Source organism: Tachysurus vachellii, chromosome 15 (assembly GCF_030014155.1).
Source record: "Tachysurus vachellii isolate PV-2020 chromosome 15, HZAU_Pvac_v1, whole genome shotgun sequence".
NCBI classification, from domain to species: domain Eukaryota; kingdom Metazoa; phylum Chordata; class Actinopteri; order Siluriformes; family Bagridae; genus Tachysurus; species Tachysurus vachellii.
In genome coordinates this window covers 12,305,500-12,327,559 of record NC_083474.1, presented here as the reverse complement: position 1 = coordinate 12,327,559, position 22,060 = coordinate 12,305,500, and the positions used below count along the sequence as shown (strand labels likewise).

Genomic DNA, 22,060 nt, shown 5'->3' with positions numbered 1-22,060 from the left:
GCGCAGTAAACAGCATCACCGTGTAGCGCGTGATCACCGAAAGGGGAGCAACTGAGAGCTCTCGCTGATAGGCGTCGATTTTTAGAGCAAAGTGACAGACTGGAAGCGTGAACGCCCGAGCGAGAGACGGGGGAGGGAGACCGTGCAGATAACACTTATCTAAAGAAAGCCTAAATCGTCTTAGCTATCGGACATTTACTATGAAGAAGGGATGCTGGATGTGCACCAGAGGAGAGAAATTCCGTCATCCGGAGTCGTAGCGTTCAATCAGTACGCGCCCCGTTTATTATTGACTAAATAGGATAAAATAAGGGGAAAAAAGAAAGCAGGGAAGAGGAAGGTAAGGAAGTATGTTCAGAGGATGATTTCAGCCAAGCAAACTCCTGAGAAGAGCCGATACCGCCTCCATTATCTCGTTTGGCACAACAAATACCGGCAGTTGGAAAAGGAGCTTTCGGCGAGCGAGCAGGTGAGAGAGAGAGGTTTAGGGACTCTGGGGCTGCGTCCAAATCCGCAATAAATAGTCACCTAAATGTCATGATGTCGTTATTATTGTGTCATAATGAAGATCCTGTTTCAGTACTGTAGCATGCCTGTGGATTTTTTGGGGATGTGAATAGTGGGCCATGTCAGAAGGCAGAAAAGACAGTTCAAGGAATGGCATTGGAATGACAAGCTCCACCGTACGTTATATATTATTCCTTAGCTAAAACTCACTCGTATTATTTTGTGAATATTAGTAGTGAGTGTTGTGTGCATAGAGGTTTAATCCCAAGGCGCGCACTATAGACTGTTCCACCTGGTTGCGCCTTGAAGCGCTTACAGTGCCGTTCCCACTCCTTTATTTCTCAGACGCTAACTTGTTCATTATAAGATGTTTAATGTCTTAAACATAGATCAAATGCCCAGAGGGAAAAACTCCTCCCTGTTCCCACTTGCTGTGGAGAAAGGTGTTTCTACTGCGGGGTTTTTCGGCAAGTGTCCTCCTTTAAAGCGCACTGGTAAAATGGTGTAAATGAGAGGGTGTGCTTAACACCAGCGGAGGCACAATGGCTGCTTGAATGATGCTTCTCCATTTTCCATACAATCGCAAACAGATTTCATTCCAAAGTGTGTTGTCAGAAAAAAACTGTTATTTAACAATATTAAATTTCAATGAAATCCACGCACTGATGCATCATTTATATGAAATTGCTGCTTTAAGTAGATATAAAAGCAGGTTATAGCATAGAAATGTGTTCTGTTTAGATTTTTAAGCTTTATTAGATGGTCAGATGCATAGCTAGAGGATAATGGTAGATATTTATCTGCTTTAACGTTGGATGACATTTATCATATCACATGCTGTAATGTGTCCTATGGGTGAACACTGTAGTGCACAATATGCATTAATGAGCACGACCTCTAAAACAGCATTCTAGATCAGTGAGATAAGTTTTTTAGGTCTAACACACACGAATTGAGAGCTCTGGAATGCTTCATTGCATATATGCTGCTTCACATGCTTGGCCCTTAGTTATAAATCAAAAGCTAACCATACGGATTAATGCCATCATATGAAGCAGCCCTGATTTATCCAAGTTACTGGTGACAGCATAATCTGGTTGTAGAGTGCAGGTTCATGGTTCAGAGTGACAATGTGCATTGGATGGGGTATAAGATTGTGGATATGTTAGTGGTGAGAAGGGAGATCAGTACTTGATCGAGTTTGGAAAGACAGGGCGCACAGCTATGACAATGACAAAAGTGCTGCACCAGCATGCGTCTGGTGTTGGGTGTCAGAACAGACGGGGCAGAAAAATTCGAGCTACCATGAACGAGGCGCTATGTCATCAATGGCAAAGAAAAGAATTGGAGAGTAGGGTAGGAAAGTCAGTGAGATAGCTGATGAGCTTATTTTCCAGTTTGCTTTGACCGTAAAAAAAGTAGCACAGACTGAGAATAGGTTTGGATCAATCACCGGCTTGGAGGAGATGAAGGAAATTGAGAATGGATTAAGGGAAATAAAATGATGGGAGCTGTACAACAGAGAGGTGGATTATATAATATTGCCTACAACACAGCTTCAAATTTAAAAAAAAGCTTTTTAGACAGAAATGTGCATCTAAATGAGAGAAATGGCTATATCCCATATAGGATCCTTTTTAGCTTGAGACAGCCGCTGCTTAAATATTTGCACTGGCAGCAAAAATACTTGCTCACATGTCGTTCTAACAGCACGGAAGACTTATATTTTTATCCATTTCTATTTTCTTCTGTTATTCTCTTTCTCTCAGGCATCAATCTCTCCAGCATGTCTCCTAGACCATGAAACTCAACACTAATTGCAGAATGTTGTCACTAGGGATGAAGATGATGCTTGGGTGGGAGTAGCCTGAGATGTAGTTAACTTATCGAAAGGCTTTTAACAGACGGGGCAGCATGAGATGGGACGGCAATTGACAGGGATAAAAGATTGAACAGATGTCTGCACAGATGAGACCACAGTATGTTGTGATTGTGTTGGATGCTGAAATGAAAATGAGGAAATGGAAGGTACTTTGAGGATCATGTCTGAATTCATTACGGTTTATGGAAATTATTTTCTCATGGTTGTCTGGAAAAATAAACAGATGTCTGACAGGTATCTGCATCCTTATGGTTATTTCAGCATTATAAATCATGTAATTCACCATGTTATTAATAAACAAGTTCCCCAATTGTAATTTGAATATGCAAAACAACACCTAGCTCAAGCATGTTGTGTGCAGTTGACAGACGAAAGATTGGCCTTTCTGATTCCTTTTGATTGTGAGACTGGGAAAGCTTAAAGATCCTTGTCTCATGAAGTATTGCTCTCAGAGTACCATGACCACAAAAACTCTTTGAGGAATCTTTTAACGGTTGCACTTTCAAAAGTGTTTCCATTTAGAGCCCTTTCTGAATGGAAAAGCCTTAGTTGTAGTGTTCTTAGACTTAAATGCAGATAATATGTTTAGGTGTAATAAGAGGTTGTTATTGTTCCTATATAAGGTCATGCTAAAGAAGCCAAATGCTGACTACACATTCATTCTTTTACTACTCTTCTACCAAAGAGAAAGTATGACTGCTTTTGCTATAAGTATTTCAAAGCTCACAAAGCACCCACCCCAGCCACCCCAGCCCATAAAAGAAGGATACGCTGTGATTCAGTTTCGTTAATGAATATTTGTTCCAGCAGTACGATGGCTGAGAAGCTAATGGCTGTGACATTTTATAAGGAAGTTATTAGCGTCTGCACACACATTTTCCCTCTCTTTTGCCTTTCATACAGCAAATGTGTTTCCTCAGCCTTGTTCCTCAGTAATGGCTCTGTCAGAACAAGTGATGTGTGTCAGCTTGCTGTGCATCACCCCAGCCACACAGTGAGCATTCAAGAAAAAGGAGACCCCATTCTCTCTCTCTCTCTCTCTCTCTCTCTCTCTCTCTCTCTCTCTCTCTCTCTCTCTCTCTCTCTCCTCCCCTCATCCAGAGTGCCTGAGTCACTGACACTGTCAGCTGAAATTTGAAGTAATCAAGGACATTTTCCTCAAAAGCTCTCTTATCTCCACATCCTCTATGCTGCTTGTCTGATAGATCTTACTTCTTGCTTGTGTTAGGTGCCTCTAATAAGGCTATACCTGTTAAAAGGACCATCGAACCGTACTGTTTGTGTTCGTTTGTACTCAGGTTTTACTGATTGGTGGCATCTGTAAACACCTTCATATGTTTTGCCCACACAGAGGATGTTTCATAACTAGGTTATTTCACCACGCACTGCATCCTGCATCTTGTTCCCCCGTGGACACCCAACCGCAGACGTCTGTACATACACACACACACGCCCCTGTACCTCTGCCTACATTCCACATACACAGATTGGGCTCCCAATAAAAGATTTATGTTGGTTTAAAAGCTGCCAGAAAACATTATCCAAGGCACAGAGAACGCAGGAGCAGATGCTTCGGTAGAGATGGCTATCAATAATGCAGCTTCCAACCGGGAGAGAAAATGAAAGATAAAATTTGGGATGGAGGAGCGCAGGAACAAAAATGAGAGGGAAAACCCTACAAGACATAATATGCTATAGCCCTAACTACCATTTCTTTATAGCTCTCTCTGTGTTCTAAGTCACAGAAGAGTTTGTGTGTGAACAGCAAAATGTTATAGTGTTTGCAGCACTATTATCTTCATAGTGTGTATATGACATAGCAGAAGTGGTGTTAATATTTTTTTAAACAATGTTTCGATCTGCTTTTTAGAAAGCAGGTTAATACAGCAATTATGAAAGCATAAACAGATCCAAGATACAAAAAAATACAAACACATAACCTATAAAAGCGAAAAGAAGAAGCAAATTACATAAATGTTATTAACTACAGATTGAAGGTGGAATTTTAATTAATGATTACAGATGTTGCACATGGTCTAGATCCATTTGCTTTGGTGAGAAAGTAATATTTGTCACTGCCTAGTGAGTCACAGGCAAGGCCACAGGCAAGATTCAACAATAGGTCAGTTTGTGTGGAGTAGGTGGGCGAACAGAAATGTGCGTGTGCAGTGAACTGGGAGGAGAAATGGCAAAGAGCAGGTCAGTGAGAAACCAGTGACAATTGAACTGACTCTTTCTTCTTGTCTTCATGTCTCATATCACCCTGAACCCCATCATAAGAAGGAATTTCATACATATCTCCCACACACTGCTCCTTTCTCACTCTCGATTGAGTGTTCAGCTGTCATCTTGCCTCCACTCCTCTCCTCTTCTGTATTAGCCTTGGGGCTGAGCTGCGCTGGGCTTCACCATCGGAAAGACAGAAAAGACATCATTTACTTTAAAACCACCAACCATGCTCCCTCTCATTCCCTCTCTCCCTCCCTAGGTCTCACTCTGCTTCCTTCCATCACACTATCCCATCGCGTTGCACTCCTTCCTCTGCTCCCTCTGTTACCATAGCAATGCCCCTCCACTCCCTCTGTGTCCCCACCCTTCCTGTCCTCTCTTTTCCATTGTGAAGTAGCTGGTGTTTTTTAGTCTCCTTGGGGAGCCACCCAGGCCACAGTTGTTGCTCATGAACACACTGCTGGTGTTAACGAGGGAGCTGTATAATTGCAGAGCAGGGAATGGGGCTTAGGGAGCATGCATGCACCACATGGGAGAAGGTTTCCTATGCAAAACAACATTACAGATGGATTGTACCTACAGCACAGACTCACACACACATAAACATGGTGTGTATTCTGTTAAAACATAGAAGCCACAAAACACGAGGTAAGAGATGACAGAAAGCAGACTCGCATACAGGGATACATACACAGTGGCTCTACAAGCAGACAGTCATATAAACATTTGTGAGACAGAGACACTCTAAAAAACCAAGAAACAACACACACACACACAGTACTGTATGTGGATGTAATGCAGCACTTAGGCTGCTGGTGCAACTGTAAGGTAATAGAACAGCTCTCCCAGCAGACAACAAGCCCTCAGGCAGTAATATGTTTCCATTATAATGCGCCTGTCTGAGGCATGTGCATAAAACCCCCATTATGTGACTCATTTACTGTAAGCTTGCTCGAAATAAACTGTTCGTAAGTCACAGCAAAAATCTGCATATCCTCATTGTCACGCCAGCCCTGTCCTGCCTTTAGCTTCACTTACAACCTTTCTTCCTGACAAAAGGATTAATGTGTGTGGACATAATCCCAGGCAGAATGCCAGCTCATCAAATGCGATCAACCAGGATATACTACATGCATAAATAACAGCATTTTCACTGATAAGCTCTGTGATATATTCTCCACATAAAATATAATGTCAGCTCTATCCTAGCCTCAGTGGCAGTCACAGGCTAGACAAACACAGGTTTACTTTTGAACTGTTGCAGAATTTCTTCTGAATGTTCAGAGCTTTCTCATGGTTACAGCTTCAAGTGTGATTCATTTTCACTTGTCACTTCTCTCACCATCACATTGTCTCACTTCAACCATCTCTTGTCGTTTCCCAGCTGTGCAGAGTGCCTAAGAAGAAAGTGAGACATTGTTTATCGTTCTGCCTCTCTGAATAACCCTTCTGTTTTTTTAGGAGGACTTGGAGGTGCTAGACCCAAGGGGTCGCACTCCTCTGCATCTGGCAGTAACCCTACGCCACCTGGAGTGTGCACGAGTGCTGTTGCACTATGGCGCCGATGTCAGCAAAGAGAACAGCAATGGCTGGACAGGTAGTACAGCAACATTACAAACATTGTTTGCTTACAAATACTAAGAATTCAATTTTAGAACATTATTTAAGTGAATATTTATGGGTGGTACTTAATGAGAATGTACAGTAAGCAAGATAGTTGGAAAGAGAGACTACAAAAGAACATTTACTTTATAAGTATTTGTTTCTTGTTATTTTCCCTCTCTCTTTCCATATTCATAAATGGTATAATAATAATAATAATAATAATAACAACAACAACAATAATAGTAATAATAAGAACAATGTGGTATCTCACATGTATTTAAATACTGAAGGTTTGCATTTGCATCTCTCTCTCTCTCTCTCTCTCTCTCTCTCTCTCTCTCTCTCTCTCTCTCTTTCTCTCCAACACAGTTTTGCAGGAGGCCATCAGCGTGCGTGATGCTGAGCTGGTGCGGCTGGTCTTGTGTCACAGAGACTACCAGCGAACCATTAAGAGACTGGCAGGGATCCCCAGACTACTAGAAAGATTGCAGCAGGTCAGCTTTTAATAGCAGCACATCTAAATCCAGAACACAGCTCAACAGAGAACAAATATATATGAATTGTGAAATAGGAGTTAATGATTATGAAATGTAGGTAACCTACCAGTTTTACATCTGGTATCATCCCATCCCTACTGCTTCCCTCATTCAAGCTATAAATCATTTTAAAGATGAAACTTTAGCACTTCAGAATGCACATAAATCATAGACTGTGAACATGTGAAAAGCAGCCAAAAAAAGTCCGCCTCACCTAAAATCAGTAGGGAATTTAATATGAATCCACTGCATCTGTAGTTTGTGTGAATACCGAAAGTTGAAACTTAAATTGCACATAAAGCAATTCAGACCTGCAGAGGCATCTCTGTTATATGCAATTCTGGCCTTGAAATTATTTTTTCTTGCATGATATCAGCTAAAGCCAGTGTCTGACAGTGTTTTGTAACCATAATACATCATCACATGAGAACAGAATACACAGAATTATAAATGGAGACACTGTTTATCTTAAAGATAGAATTTTATAATGATAAAATCATGAACTAAGCTAGCTGTTAGCAATCAGATAAATGCTTGGTCATCTTGACCTTGAAACCATCAACACATTTCCTTAACAATTAAAACACTTAAATTAAATGAAACCATTGAATTAATTTAAACAATTGCTGGTACATTAAATGTGGCCTGTTCAGATACTGACTGCAACTTCAAACAGTAGATAAGTTATTTGCTTTACACTTGAAGCTATTAATCACTGTTTACGTTTATTTCATCATGTAAAATGTGCTGGATCAAGTGCTATTTTATAAGTTGTAAATCATGTATCATCACTTTAGTCTAGTAACCTGCATCTAGCTTTATTTATATCTTTATTACAGTTGTCAACAATGAAAAAAATGTGATAAAGTTTTTCAATTCTCTTTTTCTTATGCTTTTTGGGGCTTAAAAAAGAAAAAATGTTACAGGTTACAAAATACCACTGAGTTCAATGACGCTGTTTACAACAAATCTGTTTAGTAAAAACAGTTATTGTAGCTTACAAGAAAGCAAAACGCTAATTTTCAAACACACTAAAATGGATATGTGAAGAAGTGACTTTGTGTCTCACAAACTAATCTTTAATAAGTCTTACCCTTCTTTACATGGCAGATATTCTGTCTTTCTCCTTCTGTAAACTGTGAAATTGAAATCCACTATTTTTTTCTGAAACTACCAAGTGGCACAAGAAATTAATCTCCTCCGTCCTGTTTTATACTCGGCTTTCTCTTACATCTCCACTCTTGGCCACTCTGAAACCCATAGAGACTGCATTTACATTTAAATGTGCATTTATTGCATTTGGCAGATGCCCTAAAATACAGAGCAATTTACAGCAGGTTTTTCAAGCCCCTATCAATAAATACATCCTTGTACTGGTTCATAGTGTACTATCAGTCTCAAGATCCTGTTGAGGAGTAAGACTACTGATGCTAAATTAATCTGTGCTTTTTCTCCACTACGTCTTTTTCTGCTTCTCATATCTCTCTCTCTCTCTCTCTCTCTCTCTCTCTCTCTCTCTCAGGCACAAGACTTTTATGTGGAGATGAAATGGGAGTTTACAAGCTGGGGTATGTATAAAAGTTTAGTCCAAATAACACAACACTAACAGCAATCATGATATCATGTAGCTAGAAATCTTTGAATTGTTTCTTAATCAATAGAAACAAAGCTAATGAAATTTCATTGTTATTATACAACTACAACATTTTCTGATGACCAACATTTCATCATATCATCCTTAAGGATTACACAGTGAGAACAGGAAAATCCTCTTTGAATGCCACAAATAACTTTTACCTAAGGTGGGGATACAGATATAGATGTGGGTAAGAACTCATTTCACATAGTAAAAGTAATCATTACAATTAGACAGTAATGATTTCTTCTAAATAGGTTACAAATGTACAAGAAGAAATCTTTAAATGGGATATTCTCCCTCTAAAACTTTGGGATAACCAGACTTTAAATATGCCATACCTTTATATACGATTGACGTAGCTGCAAAAGGGAAATTTTATTTCAGGAGAGCCTGCATTTTCAGAACTATTTATTTGATTATGCAAATGCTGTCATACTGATAACACTGTCAGATGATCAATGGCTGTTTGTTATAATGAGCAGTTGAGCAGCTTGTGGGGGTAAATAGAACATTGTCATACATAATAACATTCTTAGTAATATAAAAAATGAGATAAATAGTAATCAAATCCCCAATATTTTACAGTCAATATGTTGCATGTTGTGACCCTATCATACAGTAAATGAAATTTCTGGTACATAGAATATTAGCTCGGACCAACTATGATCATGTTGAAGGATGATACAGTTGGACTGATTCTCTTTTAGAAGGAAGTTTTGTGTCTGAGAGTGTTAGTAAAGATCCTTATTTAAAGACTTTTTGAAGTGGAGACAGGCTTTCTGGGCTTTGTGCCACCTGCCTCTCTGTCACTTTCTGTGTCTCTCACTCTCACTGTCTCTATTTCTGTCTATCTAAAACCAGGAATATTGAGGTAGTCCATGAAATCACCAGGTTAAACATGGCAGGTGATACAGATCTCCTCCTCTGTTTAGAGAGGCTTGTTCTAGTTCGGCAAAGATTGCATTGCTTATTCCTCGTTTAAATCAGTTGAAATTTTAAAATCAGTAAAAAGCGTGTCTCTTGAACTTCATTTCCAGCATTACAATCGATGAAATTATGTACCTGTGTTGAGGTGTCACTTAACATGCCATTGTTTTACATCACCAAGGTACAAATCTGTACATTTCTGACTTTATGGAATATTTTATGTTGCTTTGCTTATGTTCTGGTGATTTTTCCAATGAGTTTGAAATACACCAGAACAGTGTTAATAAACCCAGCTTTCTTCCCTTCATTCATTCTCTTTAATTATGGGTCTGGAGTTATTTCTGGGCCTTGTGGCTCTTTTTTTACAGAAGCCCAATTTGGTAAACTTTTAAGGCTTGTTGAATGGTCACACACTTTGTTCTTGTACTCATAGCATTATCAGACTGGCACAGTGTTTTGATCATGTTTTGAAGAAGTACTCCAGTGTTAAATAGCAAAGGTGATATTAATAGTAGCTGTGATATTCACATACATACGCGTATAATAAACATGACTAACGTAAATAGAAATGTTAGCAAAAGACCTGTGGACGTACAGCTTGCATTACAATGTCATTGAATGATTTGTCATTCCAGTGTACAAAGAAGTAGTGATATAGGATAGAAAGCAAGCAAGAGCGGCATCGGTAATGTTGATAGAAAGAGCTTGATGATAGGTGTTATGGTTTACAGTGTTGAATGCAGCTCTTAATCTGGTTTATTCTCACTGAGAAGCATTTTTCATCTGTGAACACCTGTGATATTCCATGAAGACAGGACATGAGCAAAAGCAGTGCCAAGCAGGTGATGATATCATGGGGCAATTTGTAGAATAAATTAGAATAAAATATCTTTCATTTTTTTTACTATGTGTGAAGCAATATGCAAAATGAAAGAGACAGACACAACACCAAAGTAAGTAACCACTATCACTGTCATTAACAGTGTTTCAGAGTTTGGAATTTAGTGCTTTTGTTTCATAAATGTCAATAATCTAGTATAGATAAAGTCTGTTTAAAGGTATGTTTTTTCTTTAGTGTGGGACTAGCCTAGAACTATGCATGCACTTTATTCTGCACAGTTAAAAAGCTAGAATTAATGGTGTCAAGCCATTAAATCTATTAAAACAATCAAGTTAATAGCCCTGCATTGCCTACTGATTGTTGCCAAGGCCCTTGTATTACCCTTGTACCTTATTTAGTCAGAATTGAAAATGTGTTATTCTGAATGGCTTACTCAGAACGAGAGTCTGTTGAATAGTAATCAATTAATGGTCATAAATATTACTAATTCATCTTCTGTGATATCATGTAAATTCTTCTGTAATAGCAGTTTTGACTGCAATAACAGCTTTTATTAAAATGAATTATGTTCTGTGCAATTTGCCAGTAACTTTATTTTTATTTGTTTATTTGTTTGTTTTTGTGTTATAAACTTATTAAGACAGTAAAAAAAGATTTTGAGAGAATGACTATAATACAATGTCTCCATAACATATTTACCTCTTGTGAGTAATTGTATTTTTATTTTTGCTCAAATTGAAATATGATAGAATTTTATTCGGCTTCTTTTGTAGTGAATCTCTACAGAAATAAAACTGAATTAATTATTTAGATGACCTTATAATTGCTTAAAAATAAATAGCTGCTTAACTGAAAAGTTTTCACACCTTTTGTCAGAATAAATTAGGACTCCTATTTAATTTTTTGAGGTATACCAAGGTATACCTTGTTTATAAAATAAATAAATGAATAAATAAGCTAAAGGAAAAAAGATAAGCAAATCTTTAAACCATCCTACGAATAAAAAAGATTTGGCACAACTAAGACGCTTTCCAGATCAGACCGTCCTTCCAGACTGAGCGTTCAGGCAAGGACAGCTGGCAAAGAAATGTCCAAGAGACCAGCTACAGCCCTGAATGTCACAGAGCTCACTGGCTGAAATAGGAGATTCTATTAGACATCAACAATATCATCAGCTTTTCACAGATCCGACCCCTATAAGAGGATGCACACAAAGATACTTCTTTGAAAGGCTAAAAAGGCACTCGTTTAGTTTACCAGAAAGCATGTGACAAAATTTGAGAGCTTTTGGAAAAAGATGTTGAGTAATTTGGTCTAAAAGCAATGTGACATGTTTGTCACAGGACAAATTCAGCCCAACAGGTAATACTATATCTATCATTATGCTAACATTATGCTGCATGGTTCCTTTTCAGCAGGTTAAAGTGAGAATTCTGGGGAAAACCTGGTACATTCAGCCAGAAATCTGTGTCTCAAAGCAAGAATTCCTGTCTCAGCAGCACAATGACACAAAGCACTGGGCTTTTTAAACAAAAAAGTTTTGTGATTGAAATAACCTGAAAATTGCTGTCCACCTACAAGCTCCATTTAATTTAGGAGAATTTAAAAAACATCCTTGTTGAGAAATAGTAGAAAATGCCCAGATCAAAATGTGCAAAGCTTCTAGAAACTTATGAGAAAATTCAAAGCTGTTATTGCTGCAAAGAACAATGCTGCACAAATTATTGACTTGTGGTTCAAGTAAATTCTGATGACATAGTGAATACTTTCTGGAGATTCTGGATTGACAATAATCAACAGTGAGTTTGGGTCATCCAACCCATTTAGTTACCAATCCATGGAGTTACCACCCTTATGAAAATGGAGCAGCATGGAGTGCTCTACAATAGGCTCTATCATGTTTTGATTACAGTACATAATAACTACAGTAAAACTTGATGTCTCTTTTACCAGAATCTGTTATGGCAAAGCTTGATGCAACTGATTTTATGCTCATTTTTATTAGTGTAGATATTACGTTTGTTTCCAGTTGAGTCTATATACATTCATTTGTACCCTTTTCAAAATGTCTGCCCTGCAAAAGAGGCTCACAAGCTGAGTTAGATTTTATATCTAGAAATTTAGGATAATTAATTACTGATTGAATATAATGTTTATACACTGGCTCCACATCTGTCTTGGTTTCAGTGCCTTTGGTGTCCCGAATCTGCCCGAGCGACACATATCGAGTGTGGAAAAGTGGCCAGTGCCTTCGAGTAGACACAACACTTATGGGGTTTGAGCAGATGACTTGGCAGCGAGGCAACCGCAGCTTTATCTTCAAAGGACAAGGTGACAGGGAGCCTTTTTTTTGTGTCTCCGTCCTCCCGTTTTATCTGTAGGATAGTCTCACCTACACATATATTGTGCCCATATATCCAATATGAAAGATTAGGTTTTCCTGCAGTCCCTTATTTATTCCTTTCGACTTTGACTGTGGTTTCTTCTTCTTTTTTTTTTTTTTTTGACTCTACTTTCTACTTAAAATTCAGATTCCAGTGCCATGGTAATGGAGGTGGACCATGACAGACAGGTAGTGTTCTGTGAGACACTCCCATGTCTCTCGTCCTCTCCTTCCTCTCGTCCTCAAAGCACTGCTCTCAGTCTGTTGGGTGTTCTGCAGCCCAGTGATGAGCAGGTGGCTGCTCGGCTCTCTGCCCCAGTGGTCACAACACAGCTAGACACCAGGAACATCGCTTTTGAAAGGTGAACCAGGAATAATGTTAACCATTATTAACACAAAACACACTTCACAGCTATACTTTGTAACCTGCATGAACAAAATTTATATGTTATATTTACACTGTATATTCATTTTGGATGCCAAAAGTTTACAAATCCCTCAGCCAAAGACATTCAAACTCAAATAACTTCTCACATGGACCATGTTACCATACAATTCCTGTGTTAAGTCACTTAGGGAATCTACATTATATACCCATAAGAAGTCATAAAAAACTAGGTAAAAGACATTTTATTTACTATTTCAGATTTTAGTCGGTTGGCTTTGAAAGTGTTTTTTGGGCATTTCCTTTTAATTGCTTAAATTTCAAGCAAACACTTGGAACTAGCCTTCTACACATTTCTCTTAATAATCTGGTGGAAATTCTTCTTCTTCTTCTTCTTCTTCTTCTTCCTCTTCTTCTTCTTCTGAAAATGTATATGACAGGTTTGTAATCCTACATTATCAGATAATCGTTCAGTTCAGGCCATACAATTTCTAGAGGTTTCACAAGTCAGGTCTTTGTAATAGACACTCCAATGGGGTATGTAAGGGCTTTGTAAAGTCCACTTTGTTGTCATTTATTTTGTTACAATTAAAGTGTGTGTATGATAATTGTCCCCCTGGAAGACCCAGTTACAACCAAGGGTTAACTTTCTGGCTAACATCAGAAAGATTTTGATTCATTGTTTCTAGATAATACTTCTTATTGTTGATGCCATTTATTTTCTGGAGTGTTTTAGTTCCAGTGTTCTCTGGGATTTCATTTCCTTAATCATGTGGTCACAAAGATTATTAGATTTGTATACAGATATGAAGACACTTTGCTTTGTTACTTTGCACATTATTATTTTGTTGTTGTTGTTGTTGTTGTTTTGTACAATTTTAGCTGTGGGGAGCATGATAAACTCTTCTCTGTCTTCTGGTGCTCAGTGTTAAAACATCCGCAACTCTGATTGCAGGAACAAGACAGGCATTCTCAGCTGGCGAAGTGAGAAAACAGAGGTGGTGAATGGCTATGAATCCAAGGTAATCCTTTTCTGCCTACTCACACACCGAACACATATCCTCTTTCCTACATAGTGGTATTTTATAGCTCAAGGAATTGGAGTCAGTTTCATTGAGAAATGTCCAACGAATCAATATCTTTGATCCCAGAGGAAATGAGCTTGCCTGTATATGTATATGTGCAGACATCACTAACAGCTTTCTCTATGTTTCAGGTCTACTGTGCCTCCAATGTAGAGCTGATCACTCGAACACGGACCGACCACCTCACTGAACAGCACAAAGCCAAACCCAAAAGTATTCATAAAGAATTGAAAATAGAGACTTTCATTATGCTTTTGTGTGGAATTCTATGTGAGGACCAGAGTGAGTTTTTTGTTTTAATTATGCACTGCTTGTCTTGTAGGCAGTAAAACACCACTGCAATCCTTCCTGGGCGTTGCAGAGCAGCATATGGGAACTAACAATGTGGTGAGTGCACTTTCCTGCATTACTGATAATACTGAGTTAGTTGGTAATTATGATTCTTATTATCAGTCTCAAGCCACAGGATATAGGAAACATTCACTCATTGTGTTGGTTTGGTACTAATGACTCTGTGAAATGTTGTGTTAACATTTCCTAGCCTAGGAATATTCACTGTCTTTGTTTGACTTGTTTTAATAATGATTTCCGTGTCTATGTATGGTTTGTTCTTTATTTACTCTGTGAATATTCACCTTCGCTATTTGTCTTGTATGAATAACACTATCTGAGCCTGGGAATATCCATTCCCTGTGCTTGCCTTGTATTAACAATGCTTTCCAAGTGTGTGTATGATTTATGTGTCTCCACATCACAGCAAACAATGGTGACCCAGATGTCATGCCCTGTGATGAACAGCAGAGTCATGACAGCTGAGGAATACTTTAATCCAAATCCGAGTCACATCCACAGAGATATTGGACAGCCTTCCCATCTCACCACTAAAACACAAAGGTGCTTAAACACCTCACAACTCTCACACACGATTTTTGAGATCATATCATCCTGTGTCTGTGTTCAGGGAACGAGAAGTCCAAGGGAATTATTCAAAGGGAAATCTCTGTTTTTATTTACAGTATGAAACAAGATCTTCTTTTGCACAGATATCTTTGCTGCCATGTGGAGTTTAGCTTTAGCATGAATCAACATTGGAATTAGTATTAAGAATAGTGTAGTGAAAAAGAAAATAGAAGTGACTTATTAAACTTTGTCCTGTGCACTCAGGTTCAAAGCCAAGCTGTGGCTGTGTGAGTCTCATCCTCTGTCCCTAGCTGAGCAGGTGGCTCCCATTATAGATCTCATGGCCATCTCTAATGCCCTGTTTGCTAAGCTCAGAGACTTCATCACCCTGCGTCTTCCTCCAGGCTTTCCCATTAAGATAGGTAAGAAAAAGAGATAATCTTTTTAATATTTATCTTTCCAGGATAAAATAGTGAAATATTCTCCTATCACTCATAATATACACACCCACACTTAATTGGGAGTACTTACAGTATCCGGTATAGTGGAATTATCAGACATGGCAACAGCAGAATCAGCATCAGACTCCCATAACTCACCACAGCTAACAAATATACAGTAGATGCCTAGGATTATAAAAACAAACCGTCTCATTCTGTCATTTGCCGATCACACGCACTTGGACACCACTCACTTACTCACCTGTATATAAACACACACTGTTTGTGAAGCTTCACATCAGCACACTGCTCACTGTAGTGTTTTTGCATCTGAGGTAAATCTTTGCCATTTGATCATATCCAAAGCTTTCATTAAAAATTACAAGATGAACATGAAATATATGATAACCTTTTATACTTTGGGGATTTTATGTTTGATCACTTTTGAATAATAGCTCTTTAAAACCCCTCCACTAACAAATGAACTCGATATTTAAATCTGTATTCGCTATTTGATGTGTTTCCATTTTTATCTGAATTTGGTGAAGGGACTGCAGATGAAAAATAGCTCTTCAGCTAATTCTGGCACATTTACATTTTGAGTGTACACAAAAAATGTTGATTGATGTGCATTGTCCCTTTCAAATAAATAATAAATTGCTTACTAATTGGTTTGTTTCCTAGGATACTGAAAAGAAGGATGCTGAAAAGAAAACTTATACAAACACTTTAATGGTGCTGTTTGTTATGCTGAGAATGTTTAAAATATACACTTACATAGAACTTTTTTTATATAGGACTATTTTATAGAATAATTTGCAATAATACCGTGCAATGGACCTGGCTAGTTTCATCATTCAGACTTCATTCACCTTACCTCAGTCTTTAGTAGTTGGAACATTTGCGTGATAAAGTGGAAATGAAACATGAACGCCCTTCTCAAAACACAGAACTTCATGCTTGTTCCAGTGCTATAGTTTTAACAAACATATATATCTGTATCTTTACTGATCTAAGCAACTACTATTATATAGAGTGTAATGCATAGAGTATTGCTGTCTTGTTTATCGTTGATGATGTGAAAAGCCATGTTGATTTGATGTCATTTGCTGAATTTTGGGTTGAGACTGTCCCAAGCTCCCAAGTAGGAATTTGAGGGTAGTCACGGTGCGTGTTCATTGTTTTCCTAATCATCGGTTGGTGCAGCAGTAGTTTCACCAGAGGGTGTGTGGCTGGTGGGGAGGATGAGGATGGTCCAATACTTCTTTTATTCCTGATTTAAACTTTTAGAAGGCTCTAACAACTATATAACTGTAGCTTTAGATGCTAATGTAAAATTCTTTTGCATACCATTTTACATCTTTCTTTTCTCTCTCTTCAGAGATCCCAATCTATCACATCCTGAATGCACGCATCACCTTTGCAAACCTGAACTTCTGTGAGGATGGAGGGGCAGGCCGAACAGAGGCAGATGTGGATGGACAGAAGGACAGCCCCATTACAGAGACACCATCTCCTGGCAGTGATTCATCCAGCGTGTCAAGCTCCAGCTCAACTAGTGAGAACCAGTGTTTCCTAAATCAACAAGCAATTCAGAGTCTTAATCAATTCAAATACACCTTTTACAGCAATTTGAACTGAACTGAACCAGATGTTTATTCCATCTTTCAATCACAATCCTTCATTCTAACTCAATTAATTCACCACAGTCCCAGAAGTAACACTGAAACACTGGCTGATATGCTGTGTGTATGTGTGAGTACCTTAGACTCATGCCATGGAGGTGAAATTCCAGCATCTGTGTTTGAGGCACCACGAGGTTACAGCATCCTTGGAGGGAACCAGAGAGAGAGCATGCGTGAGGAGGAGGATGACCTACTACAGTTCGCCATTCAGCAGAGTCTATTGGAGGCTGGCTCTGAGTATGATCAGGTAAGACACACACATACTGTACATACTGTATGTCTTTCTGTATGTCTGCCTGGCTGTCTCCAGATGGACATGTAAACAGCATATTATGACATATTAGCTCACAATCATTGACAGTTGAGGAGGAGATAGGGTTTTTAAACCCAATAATTTTGATCTTCAGCATATCAGTACTGTTAACCTAACTTCCTTTCCTCAGATGTACAGTGACTATATGTCACATATTTATTCAAAATTTACTTGTGTACTGAATTGCTGTCAGATTACACAAGTACTTGTAAATACATGAACTGAATTACTGGCAAAATCTGATACTTTATCATTTACATATATTTTGTATATGTAAACATACTAAGACACAAATGTACACTGGTGTATTTTTCCAAACTAACTATGTTCTCTGTAGGTGACCATTTGGGAGGCTCTGACAAACAGTAAGCCAGGAACTCATCCTCTCTCATGTGACCCCAGCCGCATGGAAAGGTCCGCAGTCAGTATTTATTCATCTCTGTAGTTTAATAGCCACCCCTCAGCCTGGGGTTACCACCTTCTAACACACCAAATTCCAACCATAAAACCCAAGGCTTTTACATATTTTGATCTGGCTGATTGCTTTCATCCAGAGACTTACAAGTGAGACAAGAAAGAACTGAGCAGTTTCTCAGTGCTTGGAGGTGAACTCATGACCTTCCAATCAGTAGCACAAAGCCTGAGCCACTGAGTCCAGTCTGACTCCCTAGCTGAACTGTACCACTCTCACCACTCACTGGCATCACTAAACAATTTCCTAAAGCATGATCTTTGTATCAAACATGCAGTTTTAAATGTGATAATATGTCATTCAAATGATGGAACAGAGCTTTTCATCTCTACTCTTTTCCTGAAAAGAAAACTCACAAGATATACACAATGACTGGGATCAGTTTGGGTGAAAGTGAAGGTGTGAGGATGTTTTTATTGCTGTTGTAATTCATTTTGCCTGCTAAAATGACAAATCCCTCTTTAACAAGAACAGATTGTACAGATTGATCAAAACAATTTAATACGCTTCTCATGTCAGTGTAGTCATGTACTGCTGCATCTGATTTAAACAAACAAGAAAAAAAAAAACAGTTTGTCCCTAATGCTAAATAGCAGTGAATTTATTGTTATTGTTTGTGCTTCTTGGCAGAGTTTGTGGATTCCTTAGTCACTTTCTCTCTCTGTCACCTTTCTCTATCAGAACTCCTCAGCACAAGTCCAGCCCTGAGTCCAGCTCTGGCAGCACACCAACCAATAAGGCGCCACGCAGCTATGATGAGCAGCTACGACTGGCAATGGAGCTATCAGCACGCGAACAGGAAGAGGCAGAGCTCCGGCAGAGACAAGAGGAAGAAGAGCTTCAGCGTATCATACAGCTGTCCCTCATGGAGAAGTGACATACAGCAGATGAAATTCAGGGGGCGGGAGAATATGCAGTAATAGTGTATAGGGAACTGCAATTCTCTCCTCTCCCATGTTCTGCCTCTTCTCCTCCAGCAACCTGTTTAAAGCTCAAGGATCCAATAGTCCAATAGTCTCAGAGATCTGTCTCTGTCCACTTTTTACAAGTTTACAACCCCAAGCTGTTTAGCTCATGGGCAGTCATTGGAGACATTCGACTCATGTATAACTATTCAGCAAACGTGTACTTTTATTTCTTTTTAGGCAATTCAACACAACTCACAGCTATGTCAGGGATCTCAGCATCTCTCATCAAGCCATTTGTTACCCAGAGTTCCTAGAGCGCCACTTACACTAAGACTCAAGTCCTCCCACTGAGTACCAAGGGAGAGAGGTTTACAAAACTTTACTGCATTATTTTTTAGGGAATTGGATGAATTAGGTATGGTTTTTATTTGCACATAATTCAATTGCACTCTTCTAGGAATCATAAGGAGGCTCCTTATGCTAAAGGGGGCCCATTAATGAAACATGTACGTGTAGAGAATGTCTGCCTCACATAGAGGCTAAGTCAGGCTGTTGGCCACTACTCAAAATGCACGATGGAAACAGCATGATCCTGTCTTCATTTTGGCACCTCATGCCTGCGCTGCTTCGTTTTATTTATTTCAATGAGCAAGAGAAGGTTTTAATTGGAATATGTGGGACTGCAATTGCGTGGTCACTAAGAAGTGTGAATAATATTGCATGAAATTTGTGAGAGCTTCACAAATCTTTTTCAGGTTGGTAATTAAGCTGGGCAGAAGTGTACTCAATGATAAATTAGAGCCTCACTGCAATATTTATACTTGGTGTCATAAATACAATTTTAAACAAATCAGAAAACATACATTATATTGTATGTTTTATACTCAATATGGTGCTATGGTAATGTCATTTCCATGTAAAAATCTATAGTATGTTATTTTTTTGTTGGGATTAACAAATCCCTACCCTTTGCAGTTTCTTTTCTGGCTTCCATGCAGTGCTTCCCGACCCAGGCTTTCATAAGCATCTATATTCCTTTGCCGTAACACGTCACTGGAGCTCCTGGTTCATCCAGATACTGTACCAACTCTTGTTAAGAAGGTCCAATCATGTGCTCCAATGTAGGGAGGAAACAGCAAGGGCTACCGGTAGTTTCTCTGATTCAGATGCAGTATCATACTGGAAAACAAATACAATATCTCAAATGAAGAGCCTCTAACAGGAGATTTTCTCCTTGATTTGACAATCTGGGTCTAAGCAACTGTCAACAATTGTATTGTAATTGTGTATAATACTGACACAAGATTCCTTTTAAGCACAATTTAGCATAAAGCAGTTGGGCTCTGTGATTATAGCCAGTCAAGAAATGACCAAAGGGCTGACCAGCAGCATATAACAATAGAGGGAACATATGTATATTTATGTGTAGAGTTGATATGTTAAGATAATTAAGCATATTAAGAGAGAGGTGATTATAAGGATTCAGTTATATAGAAACGCTCGATTTGGTAATCATTAATATTAAACCAACATATTCCACTGTTTTTTTTTTTAATTTGCACCTGATATGAATGTGGAGTGTCACTATGGTGTCTGTATGATGTGATAAAAAAAAAACTCACTATGACTACGCTGCTCAAATTTGTAACCTCAAGAACGATTGAATAAAAGAAAATTTCACACTGAGTGGAGAATCTTGTATGGATGGCTTTAGCAACAGACGATATGAATTACGTTGGATACAAATGAAGAAGCATCATATGTTAACAACCTAATACAAAATCTTGATTTAGAATATCATTCATTCATTCATTTATTCATCTTCTACCGCTTATCCGAACTACCTCGGGTCACGGGGAGCCTGTGCCTATCTCAGGCGTCATTGGGCATCAAGGCAGGATACACCCTGGACGGAGTGCCAACCCATCGCAGGGCACACACACTCTCATTCACTCACGCACTCACACACTACGGACAATTTTCCAGAGATGCCAATCAACCTACCATGCATGTCTTTGGACCGGGGGAGGAAACCGGAGTACCCAGAGGAAACCCCTGAGGCACGGGGAGAACATGCAAACTCCACACACACAAGGTGGAGGTGGGAATCGAACCCTGACCCTGGCGGTGTGAGGCGAACGTGCTAACCACTAAGCCACCGTGAAGCCCCCTGGCATGCAGCTCTGTGGATATTGTTACAACTGGAAACTCCCAACATAAACCCTTCTCAACAAAATATCTGTCATGCAATGATTTGTCATGTTAATCTACATACTGCATGACACTCTATGAAACCAAACATCCTAAGGTTAGGGTGTAATAACAATATTCTAAAAACAAAGTAATAATGGTTAGCTTATTGTTCCAAAAAGCTAACATTAAGAAAATCTAGTGTCTAGAATTTGTGTTTCAGAAACTTTGTACAAATGTGTACAAACATTACATTTAATTTTTTTTTGCATAGATCATAGGAATGTGATCTAGATGTCAGATGCATAACTAACTGTCCTTTGGCCAGCATTTGGGAATGGCTCAATGTGGCTCAAATAAGTACCCTTAAACATAACCATCAGGTATATACAAGTATACTATATGGCAAAAGGTATGTGGACACCTAACCATCACACCCAAGTGTGTTTATTGAACATTCAATTTCAGATTTATTCCCTATTATTGTTATAATAACGTCTCACTCTTCCCATTAGATATTGGGGTGTGGCTGTGGGGATTTTCTCATTTAGCCACAAGAGCATTAGTGAGGTCAGGCTCTGATGTTCAGCAAGAAGGTCTGGAATGCAGTCAGTGTTCCAAATGATCCCAAGGGTGCTCAGTGGGATTGAGGACAGGGTTCTGTATAGGATAATAGTTTAGTTTAAAATAAACAAAATCTTTAAATAAAAGGCTATTTGCCCTAGGCTATATACTGTTACTCATTTCTCCATAACAATACTCAAACACTAACAATACTAACAATAGTCAAACATTGTGAGAACAAGAGCAGTATAAATATTATTGGCCTTTTTTCTCCACCATGATGGAGTTAATATGAGACCAGTGTACAGTATGCCTGACCTTCCCTGTAGATGTGTTCATGGATCCAAAAGGATATATAACATATAGTAGGTTATTATAGCTTTATATCTGTTGTTTCAGGGTAATAACCACTAACCACTTGCTCTCAGTGTATGTAAAAGTATCTAAGGATGAGGTTTTAAATTCGTGACTACACCACCACCCCCATTACGTTGGTCTCCATCACAGAATGAAGAGGTGAGTGAGAATCAGCAACAGTAAAAATGCTATTTTTGGAAGTTTGGGAAAGC

At 38.7% G+C, this 22,060-nt stretch overlaps 1 protein-coding gene across 1 annotated transcript; it reads left to right on the top strand.

Annotated features, from left to right (window-relative positions):
• The first annotated feature begins 59 nt into the window (after window positions 1-59).
• On the top strand, window positions 60-20,423 carry ankrd13b (ankyrin repeat domain 13B). Its single transcript, XM_060888693.1, has 15 exons — window positions 60-469; window positions 6,080-6,215; window positions 6,593-6,717; window positions 8,282-8,327; window positions 12,354-12,497; window positions 12,698-12,911; window positions 13,890-13,956; window positions 14,151-14,232; window positions 14,342-14,406; window positions 14,777-14,913; window positions 15,184-15,341; window positions 16,741-16,917; window positions 17,128-17,291; window positions 17,695-17,771; window positions 18,511-20,423. The coding sequence occupies exons 1-15, from the start codon at window positions 362-364 to the stop codon at window positions 18,704-18,706; spliced, it is 1,896 nt and encodes a 631-aa protein (XP_060744676.1). The 5' UTR covers window positions 60-361; the 3' UTR covers window positions 18,707-20,423.
• The last annotated feature ends 1,637 nt before the right edge of the window (window positions 20,424-22,060 follow it).